Consider the following 18,933-nt stretch of genomic DNA (forward strand, 5'->3'; position numbering starts at 1 on the left):
AGCGGATGGCGCTGTGTGCCATTCCAAGGCCAGAGTTGGGGTTGGTTTTCTTCTTGCCAGCCACTTGTAAACACGTGTACGTGCGGTGCTGGTAGAGTAGTCAGCTCTGAAATAATTTTCAACAAAACTGTCAAAATGCCTAAAGTAAAAGCAGAGAAAAAATCCCGACAACACCAGGAGGTGAAAAGTCAAGGTTTGTGTTCTCATTTTTGTGTGTTTCTTATTCAAATCACTCAATACATGAGCCATCTTGTTGGACTAACTTTTGATGTTTTGCTAAACCGGTTGCTACTAAAGATCTCGGGCCAATATACAAATAAAATATTATGTATATTGTATTGTACATACAATAGTCTGTAGGCCTATATCTGTTAATAGCTATACATTTACCTAAACATTGAAATGCACTTCAGAACACATCGTTTAGTGTTTACCACATCTATTGTACGAGAAGGATCTTTCATATTTATTGTGATGTGCACGTATCACTACAGGTATTATGTTCAATACTGGTATTGGCCAACACATCTTGAAAAACCCTCTGGTTGTCAACGGTATTATCGAGAAGGTGGGTAGCTTAATTCTGCATTTTGTGAATAATGTATGATCCTTCCTTTGCACCACTATTTAATTAAGAAGTTGAATGTACACTTTGAGTTGGAAGGCACCGTGAAATGCTTTTAGAGTTTCTCGGGATATTCTGAACATTTGATGTTTGAAACAGTGGTTTGGTGTGCAAACTAAACTGGGTTGAATTTGCAGGCAGCTCTCAGACCGACAGATGTGATACTGGAAGTTGGGCCTGGAACTGGTAACATGACAGTCAAACTCCTAGAGAAAGCAAAGAAGGTAACCACTACCCTGATTTTATGAACTGCCTATTGTTGTGACTTTCATTAGGACCGTTTGAAATCTCTGATGTGGCATGCTATTGTCTCAGGTTGTAGCCTGTGAAATGGACACAAGAATGGTTGCAGAACTTCAAAAGAGAGTACAGTGCACGTAAGTAATAAATATCTTACTACACATAATACAACTTGTCAATTACTCACTGCATCTTCCAAAAATGTTGGTGGCAAAAATACTGCAAGCAAAATTGCCTTACATCTTGAAAACGATGATTCACTTTGCTTATAATAATACAATACAGCATACATGGATGGTGAGATGAAGACGTGTTGCCAAGCCTGTGGCCACCCATACTGCTTTTGACAATACACTGTAGAAGTTAATAAATCAAGTCAGTTTGTCCAACCTGGATATTCTAAGGCGCACATTACTTTTTACCTTGAAGACCAGCACTAATGACAGATTTATGTTGGGTGACTGTCCTCATTAGAGAGAGAGGTGATCTGATTGGTTGTAGCAAGAACATATGGGTGTACAGCCTGTCTATGGGAAGTCTGACAAACCATCTAACATGAGTTAAGTGAAAGAGCAAAGCTACTTGACCAATATGAAATGTAGCTGGAACTGGTTGTGTTGAAGAGGAATCAGGCTCGACTTAACACACCTGTTCTTTTTCATAGACCACTGCAAACAAAGTTACAGATCCTTATTGGAGACGTGTTGAAGACTGAACTGCCATTTTTTGACGTCTGTGTTGCCAACTTGCCTTATCAGGTACGAAGTACTTGACTTGGTTTTCAGTCACTGATTATTGTGGTTTATGACATGTTCAGCAATGCAGCTGTGATGTATCACACAAAAGCGTACAGTTTTGATTATTAATCATTTTCCTGTCCCCACTACTCAGATCTCTTCACCGTTCGTGTTCAAGTTACTGCTTCACCGGCCATTCTTTAGGTAAGATTACCTTAACAGAACTATTTCAGATTGTTGTCTTGGTTTGATGTTTACAACCTGCGCTCTAAATTAATGCCAGCCAACCAGCCAAATGCTAGTGAAATTTCAGTTAGGCTGTTATGCAAGACCAACTGACCACTTTGAACCATTAGTGAGTGAGTGTGTGTTGGGCTAGTAAAATTAGCATTTACTGATCATTTTTGGCTGGTTGTGAATTAAGTTAATTTAGAGCCCCGTTTTCAACATTGTTGAATTCTTGAAGTAGAGAGAGAGGATCAGAGGCACTCTGAAGTCCGTATTAAAAGTCCTTTATTTATACATGGTCACCATTGATGGCTGATGCATTTCGGGACCAACATTCATCGGCTATCAATGGTGTCTACCATATGTACTATAAATAAAGGATTTTTAACTTTGGATACTGATGAGCACCTGAAGATTTTATGCAATTACCCCACAGACGCAACTCATTCACTCTCTCTTTCCCCTACATTGTTGAATTCTTGTTTTAGGTGTGCAGTGCTGATGTTCCAGAGGGAGTTTGCCATGCGACTAGTGGCAAAACCAGGTGACAAGCTGTACTGCAGGCTCTCCATTAACACACAGCTGCTCTCACGTGTGGACCATCTCATGAAGGTATTAACTTGAAGTGTCAAATTTACTTGATGCATCAAACATGTATATCAGTCATAAATGTGTTTTGGGTAAACATGAATATATTACTGTTTTATCTTGTGAAATGTAGGTGGGAAAGAACAACTTCCGTCCACCTCCTAAAGTAGAATCCAGTGTGGTTCGCATTGAGCCAAAGAACCCTCCACCTCCAATTAACTTCCAGGTAAGTTCTCATCATTACCCCTCTTGTCAGTGTCTTGTGCCAATGAGCCCGTTTACATTACCACAATAATAGTGTTATTGGAATTAACAGGTTATTGGAGTTGACTGTTTATTAACGTTTACGTGCTGTCTGTTGGTTACATGTGTTCAAGTGTGTGAAACTGAAATTCAAGGCTTGTGATTGGCTACTCATCATTCTAGAACAGGTATCACTAACGTGGTGCCCGTGGGCACCAGGAAGCCCTCCAGGAGCTTCTGAAGTGCCCACCAATGATGTTTATAAATAGTGAAGACTACAAGATTTTAGTCACAGTTGATGCTTTTCTTGATTATTTATGAGATTATTTATTCTTTATGACCTATAAGCAAATTATCATTCAATAATAGTGTACTTTGAGAATGAAAACAGCCTACAGGGAAGAAATAAACAACCTCATGGAGTGGTGTAGAGGAAACAACTTGTCTCTGAATGTGTCCAAGACAAAAGAATTAATAGTTGACTTCAGGAGGAAAGAACACCAGTTTGAAACCATTAACATCAACGGTGAGACAGTGGAGAGGGTGAGAGACTTTAAATTCCTTGGCGTTACCATCTCAGAGGACCTCACCTGGGACAGTCACACACAGTGCATTGTTAAAAAAAGCCAGCAACGTCTGTACCACCTCAGACGATTGAGGAAGTTTGGGATGAGACCCAAGATCCTGAGGTCGTTTTACAGAGGCACCATCGAGAGCATTCTGACGGGGACCATTACTGCATGGTATGGGAACTGCTCTCAAGCCAACAGGAGAGCTCTACAGAGGGTTGTGCGTACAGCTCAGAATATATGCGGCTGTGACTTACCCTCCATACTGGAGCTATTTGAGGGAAGGAGCATCAGGAAGGCAAAGAAAATCTTGGCTGATCCTAGTCACCCCAACCATGGACTGTTTACTATGTTACCATCTGGGAAACGGTACAGAAGCCTGAAATCTCATACTACTACCAGATTCCAAAGTAGTTTCTTCCACCAAGCAATAAGATTACTGAATTCATGCTGAAGACAACAAGGCACTTTCTTTGCACTTTTTTCNACCACCACCCCCCTCCCCTCTCTTTTTTATTTTTATTTTTTAAAATCTTTTTGAGGACACAAGAAAAACACAGCAATTTTTACTCTTTATAGGCTTCAAACCTATAATAAGACGTAATAAACTAATCTTGAATCTTGAATCTTGATGTCAAGACATCAGTAGAGGACTTTGAACAAACAAGTAGCCCTCAGACCCAGAAAGGTTGGGGACCCCTGCCCTAGAATGTGAATAACCAGATAATAACCCAATAATGCTGGGTACATGTCTTGAGAAATCAGTTTATTAGCCAAAAACCTACCTGTGTGAATCGGATTTCAAACCGACAACTGCAAAAAATGATTATTATAAACTGTTCAGTTTATATGAGCACTTGAATAAACTGGTTACTCCAAAAAACCTGATCATAAACGATTTATTGATGTGCATATAAACGGGCTTAATGTGTATGGCAAGTGTTCACTGAACTGTGAAAGTTAACTAAAGACTATTTATGTAAACTGAGAAACCTACCTTAGTTCATTCAGGGTGGAAATCATTCTTCATGACTTCATATTTCTCGACGTTTAATAAACATTCTTGGCAAAGGATACGTTAAATTACACTTTGCTACAATGCTTTTATTCAAAGTAAATTAGTTAATTATAGGTGTATTAGAGCAATATTGGGTGATTTAAGGGTAGTTCAGCCATGGATGATTTAAGATGTGAGCCTGCAATCTTTGTACTACTAGACCAACTCCCCAACTATTAGCCCATGACGGCTTTCAAAGTTCTTGCTAAGCCATTGTTTCTTTTTCATGGCTGCTTAAGTTTTAGGGTTTTTCTTTTCTGGCAAAATGGCAAAAGCAATGGAGCTTGACCTATAGCTGGGTTTCTTAGCGTCCAAAAAGGGCCTAATCGTTACGCGCTGGATAGAAGCACCAAAATCGGTGTAGACCTTCCTTAGGGTGTTCTCCATCATTTCAGAAGGGGTGCCCCAAATTTCAATGTCATTAAGGTCATTTTTATGGGGTAAATCCAAGATGGCTGCCCAAAACCAGCCAATAGTAGTAAAATGCTGTACTGCCTGGACATAATGGTGTTATGGGCCAATCCACCTATTTGTGTGTGACGTATACAAACTGAACTTTGAAAATATGTGCAAAACTTACCATAAACACAATGTTATATATGTCTTATTTAGATTCAAAAACAGGAAAATCATAAAAACCATGGTCAGAATGAGATCACTCTACAATTGAGAGCTCATTTCTGGGCATTTAGGTATTGAACCAACATTCATTAAGAGTTTTAAAAAATTGCAGTGGGTCATATCTATAACATCCAAAAAGAAAATTGAGGTTAGAAAATTTAGTTAGATAAACCCTTGAACTGGGCCACACATAACTGTCCCAATGTTAGCATGCTAGCATTAGCAGGTTCAGACACTCAGTCTGCTCTTCAGATAAAGATGGCAAACAATAATTTTAATCCCACTTACACATGCGCGCACACACACAAACTACTACTACTTCCTTAGGACCCCCTCAATGATTTAACCCTAGGAGTCCAACTGAAATATATTCATATCTGTCAAATGACAAATGTATGCTGATTAATGTTCAGATATGTATATCGCAGTCCTAAGTGTACAATGGAGTGATAAGGGCATTTATGCTTAGGAAATTATGAATAATCAATATGCAATACACCATACATACAGTATATTGACAGATACTTTGTTTTAAAAGAGCAAAATGGTAACATGTCTGTTTTTTTTGTTGGCTTTAATCTAGATGACATGTTGGCTACCTAACCACTTAATTTATTGTTTGCTCGTTATTTTTTATTTGTGGGTGTGGTCCTTTGTTTAAAACATGTCTGCCTGCCTTCCCTCTCTCACATAGGCTACTAAAATAGTCTTTCAAAAACTTAAAACAACAGCATGTGGAAATCCTATTGGCTTTGGAGGGCTAACGTCTATAAGACTATACTGTACTCTACTGTATTGCACTGTACTGTACTCTACTATACTGTACTGTACTGTACTGTACTGTACTGTAATGTGATATACCGTACTGTACTCTACTGCACCGTGCAGTATGCTACTGTACTGTACTGTACTGTACTGTACTGTACTAGACTGCACCGTACTGTATGCTACTGTACTGTACTTAACTAGACTCCACCGTACTTTATGCTACTGTACTGTACTGTACTTTACTGTACTGCACCGTACTGTATGCTACTGTACTGTACTGCACCGTACTGTATGCTACTGTACTGTACTGCACCGTACTGTATGCTACTGTACTGTACTCTACTGTACTTTATTATACTGCACCATTCTGTATGCTACTGTACTGTACTGCACTCCACTGCACTGCACTGCACTGTACTGTACAGTACAACTATAGAACTGAAACATGTAGAGCGGTGGTGCTCAAACTGTGGTACGCGTACCACTGGTATTACTTGAGACATCTCTGGTGGTACTTGGAATACCATTATGAACCTCTCCTGTACTGACTGGCAAAAGTGAATATGGAAGGCCTTTACTGCGATATTCTAATGTTGGTTGTCAAGGTGGTACTCGGAGAGCTCAATATTTTCTCAGGGGGTACTTCACACAAAAGGTTTGAGAACCACTGATGTAGAGCATTCTGAGGACATGTACAATATTATGCAAAACGGTGTAGTGGGAATGAGTTATGTTACTGTTACCACTCAAAATCTTGAAGGTTAAAAAAAGTCGTGTGGCATTTTGTTTGGGGGGGCGGGGTATGATCGACTATTCTTCCGCCCAGTCTATTTATGTGCCTTGCATATCAAGAAAATGAGTCCAGGTAATGATTTACTTTCATAGTATATACCATATGAGAAGTGTTAGATATTTCTCCTATGGGTAAGGGTGGCAAAAGACCTACAGTACATGTTGTCCATCAGCTGTCAGTTTTGATAGCAGTTTAAGTACTCAATGATTACTGAGCTAACTAATACAACTTTTGACACAAGTACTAGGTGAGGACTTGTCTGCAAATAAACATTTTTTTTTATCTCTGTCTTCTTACTCAACATACACTAAGAAATCATTCCCATTTAATTTGAACTGAAGCCATACTGTGGCCTACATGTAGGCCTATATTGAGTAATCTGTAATGCCATTCTAAAGATGACTGAAATGCTCTCACAATATGCACTTGTAAAAATATAGAATTAGGTGATCTTATGGGGTTCTTCATACATATGGAAAGGTCCTGTCCTTTACCCTCTCTCATACAAATAAAATACGTATATCTGTTATGGGAAATTAGAGGATGGGGAACCTGCTACCTAGGGCATCTTGCACTGACACTATCCCATTCAAATCGAGCATTAGCAGCAGTCTATTCTCACCATAGTTTTAGTGTTGGCAATGCTTCATTTTAATTCAGACCAAGAATCTTCTCAAATCGTTCACAATGTTACATGCTGTCAAGCACGTAAGCACAGACTCACCCATACTTTCACACTATGTACATTTTGTAGTTTTATCAATCTGGTCTAGCAGGCTACCCTTGCTTCATCTCTTCTGAGGACTATATTAACATTGTCAGCTAAGTATAATGTCATGTAATAACAATGTAATGCGTTACCAACATGACATATTGTATATGACATGGTAGACATTTTTTTTTCAAGGGGCACCCCTTCTAGGATGTCTTCAAATCAGTCAAGGAACACGTGTACCGAATTATATGCTTCTATCCAGCGCGTAACGATTTCTCGGCTTACAGCCCCTACTACTAAGAGTAGCACTTGTAACAAGCATCCAGTATAGTTTGTGTAGGGAAACGAGATACTAGAATAGCTGTGGTTCTATTTATGTCACAGGAAGTCAATCAAGTGATGCAAATAGGCACTGGGCGAATAGCCATGCACTGCTGGAGGATTTATCTTGCATCATTGCACGTCACAGTTGCTATGTCTATACCATACAATGATGGACTGGTAATCTGGCACACAGGGCAGTTCTCGGTGGGCCAACAGTCCTTAGGGGCCATTGCTGTTTTTTGTTTGTTCGTTTTTTTTTCCCCCTTAGAGACTGGCCCACAATATAAATGGGGCAGCCAATCAGTCATGTCAAGTGCTTTTATTTGTCAAATTTTTGTATGAAGTGAAATGATGAAGGGGTCATCACCTCTAGTATCAGGGTTCCCACGGGTCATGGAATTTCTGGAATATCATGGAATTTCACAAAAGTTTTTCAAGTCATGGAATTTTACCATTTTGCATGCATAGTCATGGAATATCATGGAATTTTCTTAGTAGTTGTGTAAAAGCAAAAACTTTTTTGTTTGGTGTATAACACTGTTTCTTACTGGTTATATTACAACGCTTCACCAACATTCTACAATGCAATGAGCCCACTGAAGTCTTGCGATGGCTCGGCGTCGGCTCTAGGGGTGAAGATAATCTTCAGTTTTCACACTTTTTAGTGTCATTTCTTTTTATGGAAGTGGTCATGGAACTTCAGTTTTTTGGGTCTGGAAAGTCATGGAAAATCATGGAATTTTTATTCTGAATTAAAGTGGGAACCCTGTGTATATACAAATACCTGTAAATAGGATAAAAACAACATATTCATCTTTAATATAGGCAGTGGACTGAGCCAATAATAATATAGTAGAAAAGGCAGGGGGGCTGCCTGAGGGGCTGGTTTTATGGCAAAATGCCTTTGGTCCCCGTCCAGCCCAGATGCCATCTACCACACTACTGGGCTCTCGATGTGGAACACACAGGTTTCTTGGCAACTGGAAACATTAACTCGAGATTTACCGGTAGCTTTTTACCACAAGGGGGCATGACTATGCTTGTCTCTTGTTTGATTTTCTCTGTTGATCATTACTCATACTGTTAGGGTTGTCAGTGAAGAGGGTGTTCAATAATTAATCTGTAGTTTTGAATGTGTGTTTTTATAGGAGTGGGATGGTTTGGTAAGAATCGCGTTTGTGAGGAAAAACAAGACACTCAGCGCTGCATTCAAGTAAGCACCATGACGTATATTAAAAAGCAGTAATTTGTTAGCAGTGTGAGTATATATTAAATTGATGATTGCAAAATCTACTTTCAGATCTGCAGCAGTGGAACAGCTTCTGGAGAAGAATTACAAAATTCACTGTTCTGTGCACAACATTGTAAGGCTTTTACACTAGATAGTAATTTCAAAGACAATTTTGTTGCCAAGACTAGTTGTGTGTAATATATTTGAACATTTCCACAGGATGTCCCACAGGACTTCAGTATTGCAGCCAAAATTGAGAGCGTTCTTCAAGAGGCAGGGTTCAGTGAGAAGCGAGCTCGCTCCATGGACATAGACGACTTCATGGTGTAAGTAAAATGCTGGGTTTGTGATTCAAACATCTTTCTTTACTCTAATCTCAGACTAACCTTTCTAGAATTGAAATGCAACCATCATCTGTTGTTTCTTGAGAAATGGAAGAAAGTGTTTCTTCTATCTTAATGTTTTTTTTGTTAATTGTATAAATGAATGCACAAATGCAGAATAAATAAATCTGGTTAACTGTTTTAATCTACAGACTTCTTCATGCCTTCAACTCTGCTGGGATCCACTTCTCGTAATGCTGTAATACCTGGACTTCATCAAAAGAGCCTTCGATGAGGAGAGCGACAGAGGAAGTAGCCCTAAGCTGACGATAGGACTGGTCATGCCCCAACTGCAGCGTTTCAACGGAGACCGTGGCCAGCTGCTGAGCGTTGGAGTGGCTGTGCAAAACGAACATTTACATTAGTACACAGCTTTTTACAGCCCCTGTCTTTGTCACTGAATTTATAACCTGGGGATCAAGTAATGGCAATATTCTTGTGACGAAAAGCAGCCTCATAATTTAAGGCTGCCGTGGGGTTGACTTTTGATCTCTGTAAATCTCTTCCACATTTTGCTTTGTAAATAATATCTTGTCTTTAAAATCCATGTTTAAAAAGTAAAAATGTCAAAAGCATCATTTATAAATTTATACTGAAGCAAGAACCAGAGTGATTTGAAATGGCCCACAAAATGGTAGTACTAAACCTGAACAAGAGGCCAAGCATCCAGTGGCCCGAAGGATGGCTTTATTTCCGACTGGTTCGGTCACCAGAGCAGGCCCTAACACCACCGCTGCTGCCGCTGCCACTTCTGCTGCCCTGTCTTGCCGCTGCTGCTGCTACTTCTGTGGTCCTGCTGCCGCTGCCCTGCTCTGCTGCTTGTGTACCTCTCCTTATCATCCCTGTTCTGGGCCTGACTCTGGCTGCTGATGCTGAGGTTTCCTGAGACACTGCCTTTGGCTCACTCCTCGGACTACTGCTCTGAGCCTGCACATACGTGTCACCTATTGGCTTGCTGCCCTCTTCCTTGGCAGAGATTCTCGCTAGGCCTTAAAAGGGGAGAGGGGAGAGAATTGAGCTGTTAATCCACACAGCATTGCAACACCAGGCGCTACATGAAAGATGTCTTTTCTACCCTTCTGCTCATTAACCCTCGCTAGCAACTACAGCTGTAGACCATGGTGAGAGCTCCCTTTCAAGAAAATGAGAATTTTCACTTCGTTAAAATGTCAAATACGCATGTCAACTCATTCAAATGGCTATAAATGTCCTAGATTACAATAATGTTTCTATATACAACTGGTGTTTTAAATTTCTACTTCAGAACAGTGTTCTTGTGAAACCCTGGGATGGAAAGAGAACCCAGAGGCTTACCTCATGTCAAATCAGTCTTTATTTAGCCACCAAAACATTTGGTGCAAATGCTTCAGAGTAATGTGGAATAGTTCGTAATTTTACCCATGGTTGTCATATTTCACAAAAGTCTTTTTAGTGGTGTGAACGTCATAAACAGTACTACGTGAAAGGGACTAGTAGTTTGGTGAGAACTTGTTAGCCACCTCATCTTTTTTGATATGGCACAAAAACCCAAACAACTACAGATGACGAGTCATAGGTGAGGAGTAATGAAGAAACCTAACAAAGGGGGGGGAACAGGAAAAGTGCAAGTCGTTCACCTCAACAGAAAGCAGCATTGCTAACCTGCCATCTGACGTACAACCAAAAGAAACAAAACAAAACAAAAAAACTGTAGTGAAGGAACGCAGGAGCTGGAAAAAGAACTGAGAGTGAGCGCGAACATTCCGTGTGATGCCAGCAAAACATGGTTATCAGTGATGAAAGCCTGCTTAAAAACTGATTTTCAGAAAAATAAAGAACTTTCAACATATCGGGAGGTACAACTAAAAACAACTAAAGACAGAACGGAAGGGAGGTATCCACTTGACCAAGTAAACATCCATATTGAGAAGACAAAAACATTGAAAAGAAATAAATAAAAGAACAAAAAACTAAAATATTAAAAAACAAAACTGTCGACGACCATCATGAATCCGCACTTGTACAAGGGAAGCCTTTCACGCTGTGTGCACTGTAACTCCCCACCAAACTGCTCATACGGGTCACATGAATGTAGAAAATGAACACTGACTGTCTATCGGTAAAACGAAACTACGAGAAGGCTGAAAGGATCACGGCTCTCATTTTTTTCTGTCTTCTGTTTCTGTTACATTATTGTTTGAAAAACTGAGCTCCGTGTGTTCTTGCCTAATCTAGTGCCGCGTTCTTGAGCGTGGCATGACAATGCACATGCTCAGAAACACAAATCTGGGTCTCTCCAAATCACTGGTTACTACAGAGCACGGGGCCTCTTGGGGTTGATCTGCTTACTGGCTTGTTCTTCTTCTTGTAGTGCGGAGCGGAACGATCTCACTTTATCTGGAAAACAAGAATAAAAAAGGTAGGTTTGGTTAGCCAAGCTGTGCCCTCCTAGTGAAACCACACCTTCAGTGGTGCCTCTAGTCAGGGCAAGAACAATACAAACACGATTCTGAGCTCCGGAAAAAAAACGGGAACTCCTCCCACTTTGTCAGGAAGCAAACAACCATTAGTAAACTAAGGGAGGTGGGTCAGCCATACCCTTTGGGAAATGTTGATTGTTATGCTCTTGGTCAGACCAAGTCTCGAAGAGATTTGAACGTTTGAAGGTTTGGTCATGTACAAAGGCAGAAAGATATGAAATTACACATTTACACTCGTCACACATTTATGTGATAGCAAATTTATTGGCAAAAAGCGCATTACCTCTAAGTTCAACTAGGATGTCAATCCGTTGGTCGAGGATCTGCTCCAGCTGGGAGGAGTAGGCATCCACGTCGTAGTCCACCTCTTCAGTCATGTCCATCAGGACCTTCTCCTCCTCCAGCCACCGGATGGACTCCTGATCAAACCCAACAAGACCAAGGTGAAGGACAACGCTTGTATGGAGAAGATGCCTGGCATTCTAGTAAACCAGACAAGACTACTGTTCTTTAATGCTATGTTCCATTATGCAGTCAAATGCTGGAACCAGCTTCCTGTTCACATCAGAACCACAACAGTATCATGTTTTAAAAATAAATTGAAAACTGCTATTTTCATCTGCCTTTGGTCAGTTAGCCATGTACTCCATAATACTTCCTATACTTTCTATAATATTTTTATTTTCTCTCAAGCACATTGAATGACAGTTATGTATGATAATGTGCTATACAAATCTTATTGCTATTGCTAGTGAGTAGGTAGCAGCGTACCATAGGAAATAATCCGAAAGGAATCAAAATATGTCCTTTGATCACAAAACGTTGTGTTTTGAATCTGTCTAGCACAGTGGTTTTAAAAGTGGGGTCCGTGAAGGTATGCTAGGGGGTCCGCGGAAGGTTGGCAGAAAAAGTATAGCACATCAAAATAAATAATTGATTAATTAATGTGCACCCAAAAAAGCCACAATCAGCTAAACAATATCCCATTAGTTAAAAACTGCATGATAATCTATTGAATCCAGGAACATACGTTTTTTTATAAATCCCAATGGGACACTGACACACACTGGTCATGAAAGGGGGTGCACAGAAAAAATTGTATTGCACGACCCATGTAAGGGGGATGCCTTGGCTGGACTCTAACGGTATATGGGGGGCCTCGTCATGGTAAAGTTTGAGAACCCCTGGTCTAGTGTGTCATGGGGGAGGTCTTCGCTGGGTGATGAGGCGAATACCTAGCTACAAAGAATCGCTGGACTGTGTTCATAACAAGAGCTACACGAGCGATGGAAGCGACAGAGTTAAAACCAGAATTCAAGTCTTCTGAATTGAACCACATCATAGCTAATTAGCATAATAATCAACTATAAACAAACAACATCAACAGTTCAACTATAAACTGTCGCTCGAATTGCCTCTTGTTTGCCCAAATAACTTCTGTCTCTTCTGTCGCCAGCAACTCAATGCAAAGCCAATTACTTCCATCGCCGGTGTTGCTCAAGTCGTGTCTGGTGTATTTGTGGCCTATGTTATTAAACAGTTTGAACACCAACCATTGGTTGCACAGCTTCACTAATGTGGTGTCAAACTATACTTTTCATGTTCAAGTCTGTCTGTGCAAGACAAATGTATGCTACAGCTCAATCTTTTTTTTGTGTGTGTAAACAAGTGAACAAGATCAGTCCAGTCAGCTGTAAGTGTAGGAACTCCACACAGACACAATGTGGACCCTAAAGGACATCTATTCCAGGGATGCCCGCAACAACACACCCTCTCAAGGACACAAAAGGTCCTCCTGCTGGACTACAAGTGTTAAGCTAATTAATGATCTGCGTTGTCTGTCTGTCCGTCTTTGCCCTGTGCTGGGCAGATGGATAAATTAGGCCCGTGGCCATTTTGGCACCTACAATGACGCGTCTTCACACGTAGGGAGATAAAGCCAGACATGTGCTAAGGGTTGTGGATGAGTGAGGTGCACGGGGTGCGCGCGCGAGAGAGAGATGGGGAGCTGAGTTGAGCTGTGCTGCGCTGAGCGCTCACCTGGAAGACGATCCTGTGATCCTCCAGCACCTGCTCCTCCATCTCCACCAGCTGAGACACGGCCTCGTGGAAGGTGAAGAGCTGGGGAGACACCTCCTCCTCCTACCACAGGAGACAGAGACATGAACACAGGGGTGATAGTGAAAAAAAATCCTGAGCCTGAACTTTTTACCCTGCTCTAACGACGACGACAAGATACTGCATAGTGACTATTTTGACACATTATTCAAACATTTAATAGCCTGTGTATGACCATTATTCAAGCCTGATAGTAAAAGAAAACCCTGAACCTGTAACACTTTCTGAGATAAGAATAACCTAATGGCTAATTATTATCAATGTTTTTATTTTTGCAAACTCTGTCAAGCCTGAAATAAGGCATGGAGCCTGAATACTATCAGCCCTGTGCACAGTCAAATATGGGGCGTGACAAAGACACGGACACACACACACACACACACACACACATACAAAATCACTGGACAATAAGGGACCTTTTTTGTTATTTGAGTGTGAGGGTTTTTTTTTTTTAACAAATGACACAAGATATATTTTAATTTATTGAACCATAATGCCCGTCTCAACTGTACAGGTATTTCTCTTACGACGTATGTGATGTGATAGTAGAGTCAACTCTTTTTTTAATAACCTCTTACTTGAAAACAGAAAAGCATTACATGCTAAAATGAAAAACGACAACAACAACAACGGACAAACTACAAGTCCCAAGGTTTGCTCGCCAACTTCATAATGAACAGCTTGTCTGATGAAGAAAAAAAAAGAAAAAAACATCCATCCAACACTCTGAACTGCTGCCAGGTTTTTGCCTTACGTTTTGCTCGCAGAGCAGCTTGAGGTCGTCCCTCTGCGGGGAGTTGCTGTTGTCCCACTCCTCGTCCATCAGGTCCAGCTGGCTCACGGCGTGAATGTTGGGCCGGCTGCTGCTCTCCACCACCACCGCGTTGGGGTCCACCGTCAGCTCCTTCACCCTGCCACCGCCACCAGAGATACAGACGGTTAAGAGGTAACCCAGACAGACAACACCACATTTCACTTAGTCCACTGTCTGACATGTCCACTCAAATCATGACATAGTGCGAGAGCTACATGGGATCGGAGGTGTATGAAGTAGAACTCCCATTAATGTACATTTACAACACTAGCACATTTTAGCTCCATGACTGAGGTACCCTGAGCATGGTACCGTCCCACCGCACTGCTCCCCATGGGGCGCCACTGAGGGCTGCCCCCTTGCACGGGTGAGGCATAAATGCAATTTCGTTATGTGCAGTGTGCAGTGTTCACTTGTGTGCTGTGGAGTGCTGTGTCACAATGACAATGGGAGTTGGAGTTTCCCAATGGGCTTTCACTTTCACTTTCACATTTTACATACGGTAGTTACTCTACCGTACCTTATGAGGTAGATGCACTGTAAGAGAGCTTCTACTCTTACTTCATACACCTCTGCATAGGATACAGATCAATACATAATTCCTCCATCCTCACAGCCACCATTCCTTGTTTCCTTTGTTCTCCCCCCTAATCCTATGGAGGAAACAAAGAGGGGATCAAGCGAGGATGGAGGAGTCACACACCACGTGGAGAGCCTGCTTCTACATCATCTTCCTCTTCCGCCCTAGTCCTCTTAACTCTAGGCTTCAGAAGCAACTGGAGGAAGGATATTGATATGTACCCTTGGCTCTCTACATTGTGCACTATGTGGTGAACGAGCAAACAGGACTTTTTGAGACTCTGGCAATGATGCCACCATGCACAGCCATCAGCTATCTCAGTCCAACACCTGCAGTTGAGCCTGCTCTGCTCATAATGCAATAGCACTGCCAACTGCTTCAACTAATATGACATGTGGCCCATCACATTTTATCTGCCTGTTTTTGGGCTCATCCGGATGTCCTCGCTCACTGCACTACATGCCTCAGCAGGATTAACACAGTTAAAGTGGCTGCTTATGGTGCCATCAGGAGGGGCCACCGAACACAACACAGCCAGCGTTACAACTGCCACCACAACATCCATTTAGAGTTAACACCAAAAAGCAAAAGAAATCTGGCAGATGTTTAGGTTAGAGGGCATAACGATGAACAGACATCATGATTATTTTTTTTTAACTGAAATGAAATTAAAATATCCTGCCACAAGCACAACAACAGAAAATAACAACAACAAAACGACAACACAGGCCCAGCTTCAGCTTCCATGATGAGTGCCAGGTGTTTTCCATCCACAGTGCTCTTGTGCTACCAGATCCTTCCAGGACCTGTGTGCATTAGTGGCATGCTGGTGCCCACGACATGCACAGTGCACCAATAGCAGCCAGCCCTTGGGGGGGGGGGGGGGGGGCTGTAGAGTGAGTTGAAAATTCCAGTGGGACACCATTTGGGAACCAACAGGGCTCAGGTTGTTTTAGGTTTTCAACTGGAGTTTTCAACTTAATTTCTACCAATTTTATCCCACAAGCGGCAGAAAGGAGAGGGCATGAAGGACAAGAACAAGAAAAAGAAAGGAAGCAGAAGTGCAAAAGGAGAGAGAGAGAGAAGAAGCTGGTATGGGTTTGCCAGTTGTGATGAGTGAGTGGCAGAGAGAGAAGGAGAAATGGCGTCATACTCTTGAGTAGGAGAGAGCTCAGAGCGATTTCCTCCGCCCTGGGAGAAGGGGATGTCTGAAGGACAAATCCCAAACTCCTTCACTCTGAGGACAGCCCGGACAGGACAGGACAGGACACCAGAGTTTAAGGACAGAGAAGACAGAAAGAGAAAAAGGAGAAAGAGAGACCAAGAGGATCAGGACACACAAAAGGTTGTATTTAGATAAGAAAGGGGAACGAATAATGTGCATTTTCCACACAAATTGAATTAGCCTTTCGGATGGGCTTATGAGGTGAGAATTAACTTTCACCTGGTTACCTTTTTTAAGTAAAACTTGTACCATAGTTAACCATAGCTTATAAATGAAATTCAATGAATAATCAACCATTTATTTCTGTAGTTTATGCATATAAAATTGCAAAATCTAGCTCTTCTCTTGCAGTATTGTTTCTTTGCGCTCCCATAACTTCCTTGCAAACTTCCGGCAAATCTGATCTGTTAAAGGGTGGCACAACAGGCTTGAAATATTGAATTATCGCTAAATATATACATAGCCATTGCTAAATATGTGTATTCTACATGACATGGACCTGATGAATATTGCAATATTCCAGGCTGCAGAGAGGTGACGCTGCCATGGGAAGGGGAATTCCCACTGCAGCCCCGGCACAGTGACGATGGAGGAAATGACTTCGGAAATGACGTGCGCAGCTCCAAGCTTCTTCCTCTTCCATCTAAATCCAACTAAATGCCCTGCAGACTAACACTGGCTCACTGAGTTTACTCGCCAGCAGGATTACGCTTCACCAAATTTAACTGTAAAGCCCCCCGATCTCACCTGTTGGCATAGCGCAGGGTATTCAGAGTGTTTTCACAGGATGCCATGCCAGGAGAGATGGTCGCAATCTGCAGAGAGAGAGAGAGAGAGAGAGAGAGAGAGAGAGAGAGAGAGAGAGAGAGGACAAAAAGGAGGGGGGGGGGGGGAGAGAGACAGGAGAGAGAGAGAGAGAGAGAGAGAGAGAGAGAGAGAGAGAGAGAGAGAGAGAGAGAGAGAGTCAGTGAACCATAAAACAAGCCATCCCTTTCAAGCTAAACAAAGCACATACTTTCAATGCTATCTGGCAGAGTGTGAGGAGAGATAGCACAGTGACGTCAGTGGAGAGGGTGAAAGACACGTCTGTGAACGAGGGTTAAGAGCAAGGGAATGAAAAGAAAAGAGGAGAGGAGAAGGGAGAGAGAAAGAGGAGGAACTCACCATGCATGTCCGCGAGTTCTCCCCGATGAAAGAGTCTCGGAGCACCTGGGTGAGTTTGCTGGCTCTGAAAGGCGTGTGCGGTTTGTTGCGTCCCAGGGCCCTAATACATTCCTGTTTGGAGGGAAACAAGAAAGCAGATTCAGAAAAAAAGACAACGAACTGATAAAAGGAGAATGAGGCTGAAAATAAAATGTCAGGCAGATCCGTTCAAAGGAAAGATTAAAGACATGGAAATGAAATAGCTTGGAAACTTGAAGCTTTCAAAATGATGTCAATTGATGCATTACATCATACATTTCTCCAAGACACTTAGCAGGTAGAGAAGTTTCAGGCAACCCAGGAAGAGAAAAACAAGATAACACTATTCAACTTATTTTGTCCTCAACATCTTTAAACAACACCATTATAATAATCATGCCACAATAACACCTCTTGAGTTCATGAATAATGGAAACTGCCCTCATTATGAACCAAGAGATGCTGATGGCTTAGGCTAAAATGGCTGCCATGCCATCCCATTACACAACTGTAAGATTTGTATTCAAGAGTGCAGCTCTCCTCTACCATTATGAAAGCATTCCACCAGCCTTTTCAACCATCAGCTCGTTTGAACATTTCCTGCAGCCTAGTGACTGGCATTAAATGGAATTTCGATCCATGGATTTTCTTTTGTGTCGTCTTATGTGGCCTCTGAAACCCCAGTGATTTTTCTGCCCTCATGATGCTGAAGTGGAATAGCACTACATCGGACAGTGGAATTGAAAGGGGCTGGTGGTGGGGCTGGTGCTGCCCGGGTACCTTCAGTGCAAGTAGGCTCTTGTTGATCTCTGCGCCCTCTAGGCGCGTCTGGCGGTCGGCGCTAGAGGTGTCTGCCCCCCGCTCGTTCCCCGCCAGGTCGATGAGGGAGAACTTGCCGTGCATCTTGCCTTTCCGGCGCAGGATGATCTGGAAGACGGCGTGGCTACGGGACGAGTGGGCGTTGGCAGACGTCTGACCCGATGTCCTGAGGATGACATGAAGACCATCAACAACAATCAATTGGAATGAATTTATGTTAATTAAAATTAAGTTAACATGTAATTGTATCTGAACTACAACCCTACACCTTCAACAAAACATTCAATAGACCGTCCTATAAAAAAGGCAGACAAGACATGAAATTCAATAACGGACTCTCATGGTAATGATATCATAAAAGACTTCACTATCAACGCAAATGCCATTGTTACAACAAGTAAAACTCTCAAATGGTGGGCAACAGTACATCATGCTTGAATGGCACTGGGCAGACACAGATAGGCAGGAAGATAAACACAGCAGTTAGTCTACGTTTTATATTCACTGTTCCCTACCAGGAGACTGCAGCAGGCGTATGGTAAACAAAGCTGAGGCGCTGGTACAATGAATCAAGATTGTTTACAAATCATCAATTTATACTTGCTTAGGGTTGG

At 41.9% G+C, this 18,933-nt stretch overlaps 2 protein-coding genes across 3 annotated transcripts in view; one reads left to right on the forward strand and one right to left on the reverse strand.

Moving 5' to 3' along the window:
- dimt1l (DIM1 dimethyladenosine transferase 1-like (S. cerevisiae)) lies at nucleotides 1-9,712 on the forward strand. The gene is made up of 12 exons (XM_063195002.1): nucleotides 1-193; nucleotides 495-568; nucleotides 763-849; nucleotides 941-1,002; nucleotides 1,530-1,623; nucleotides 1,757-1,806; nucleotides 2,319-2,442; nucleotides 2,552-2,644; nucleotides 8,657-8,721; nucleotides 8,809-8,872; nucleotides 8,959-9,065; nucleotides 9,275-9,712. Exons 1-12 carry the CDS (start codon nucleotides 136-138, stop codon nucleotides 9,315-9,317), a joined length of 921 nt encoding a protein of 306 aa, XP_063051072.1. The 5' UTR covers nucleotides 1-135; the 3' UTR covers nucleotides 9,318-9,712.
- kif2a (kinesin family member 2a) overlaps nucleotides 9,246-18,933 on the reverse strand; it is a 27,485-nt gene continuing 17,797 nt past the window's right edge. Inside the window, exons 14-22 of one of the 2 annotated variants that reach the window (XM_063194995.1) lie at nucleotides 18,281-18,485; nucleotides 17,483-17,593; nucleotides 17,066-17,133; nucleotides 14,454-14,610; nucleotides 13,622-13,723; nucleotides 11,865-12,000; nucleotides 11,451-11,498; nucleotides 9,769-10,111; nucleotides 9,246-9,461 (exon numbers count right to left, since the gene is read on the reverse strand). In XM_063194995.1, the coding sequence (XP_063051065.1) occupies nucleotides 9,810-10,111; nucleotides 11,451-11,498; nucleotides 11,865-12,000; nucleotides 13,622-13,723; nucleotides 14,454-14,610; nucleotides 17,066-17,133; nucleotides 17,483-17,593; nucleotides 18,281-18,485 (1,129 nt within the window). In that variant the 3' untranslated portion in view covers nucleotides 9,246-9,461; nucleotides 9,769-9,809. Of the gene's footprint in view, nucleotides 9,462-9,768; nucleotides 10,112-10,437; nucleotides 11,499-11,864; nucleotides 12,001-13,621; nucleotides 13,724-14,453; nucleotides 14,611-17,065; nucleotides 17,134-17,482; nucleotides 17,594-18,280; nucleotides 18,486-18,933 lie in introns of those variants that run through there. The other variant, XM_063194996.1, reaches the window with a different exon arrangement.

This window comes from Engraulis encrasicolus, chromosome 3 (genome assembly GCF_034702125.1).
Source record: "Engraulis encrasicolus isolate BLACKSEA-1 chromosome 3, IST_EnEncr_1.0, whole genome shotgun sequence".
Lineage (NCBI taxonomy): Eukaryota > Metazoa > Chordata > Actinopteri > Clupeiformes > Engraulidae > Engraulis > Engraulis encrasicolus.

Excerpts from the sequence above, each read along its gene's own strand:
- dimt1l (XM_063195002.1), top strand. The coding sequence starts at position 136 with ATGCCTAAAGTAAAAGCAGAGAAAAAATCCCGACAACACCAGGAGGTG. Across the intron at positions 569-762 it reads TCAACGGTATTATCGAGAAG|GCAGCTCTCAGACCGACAGA; the intron begins GTGGGTAGCTTA and ends TTGAATTTGCAG. Across the intron at positions 2,443-2,551 it reads GTGTGGACCATCTCATGAAG|GTGGGAAAGAACAACTTCCG; the intron begins GTATTAACTTGA and ends TGTGAAATGTAG.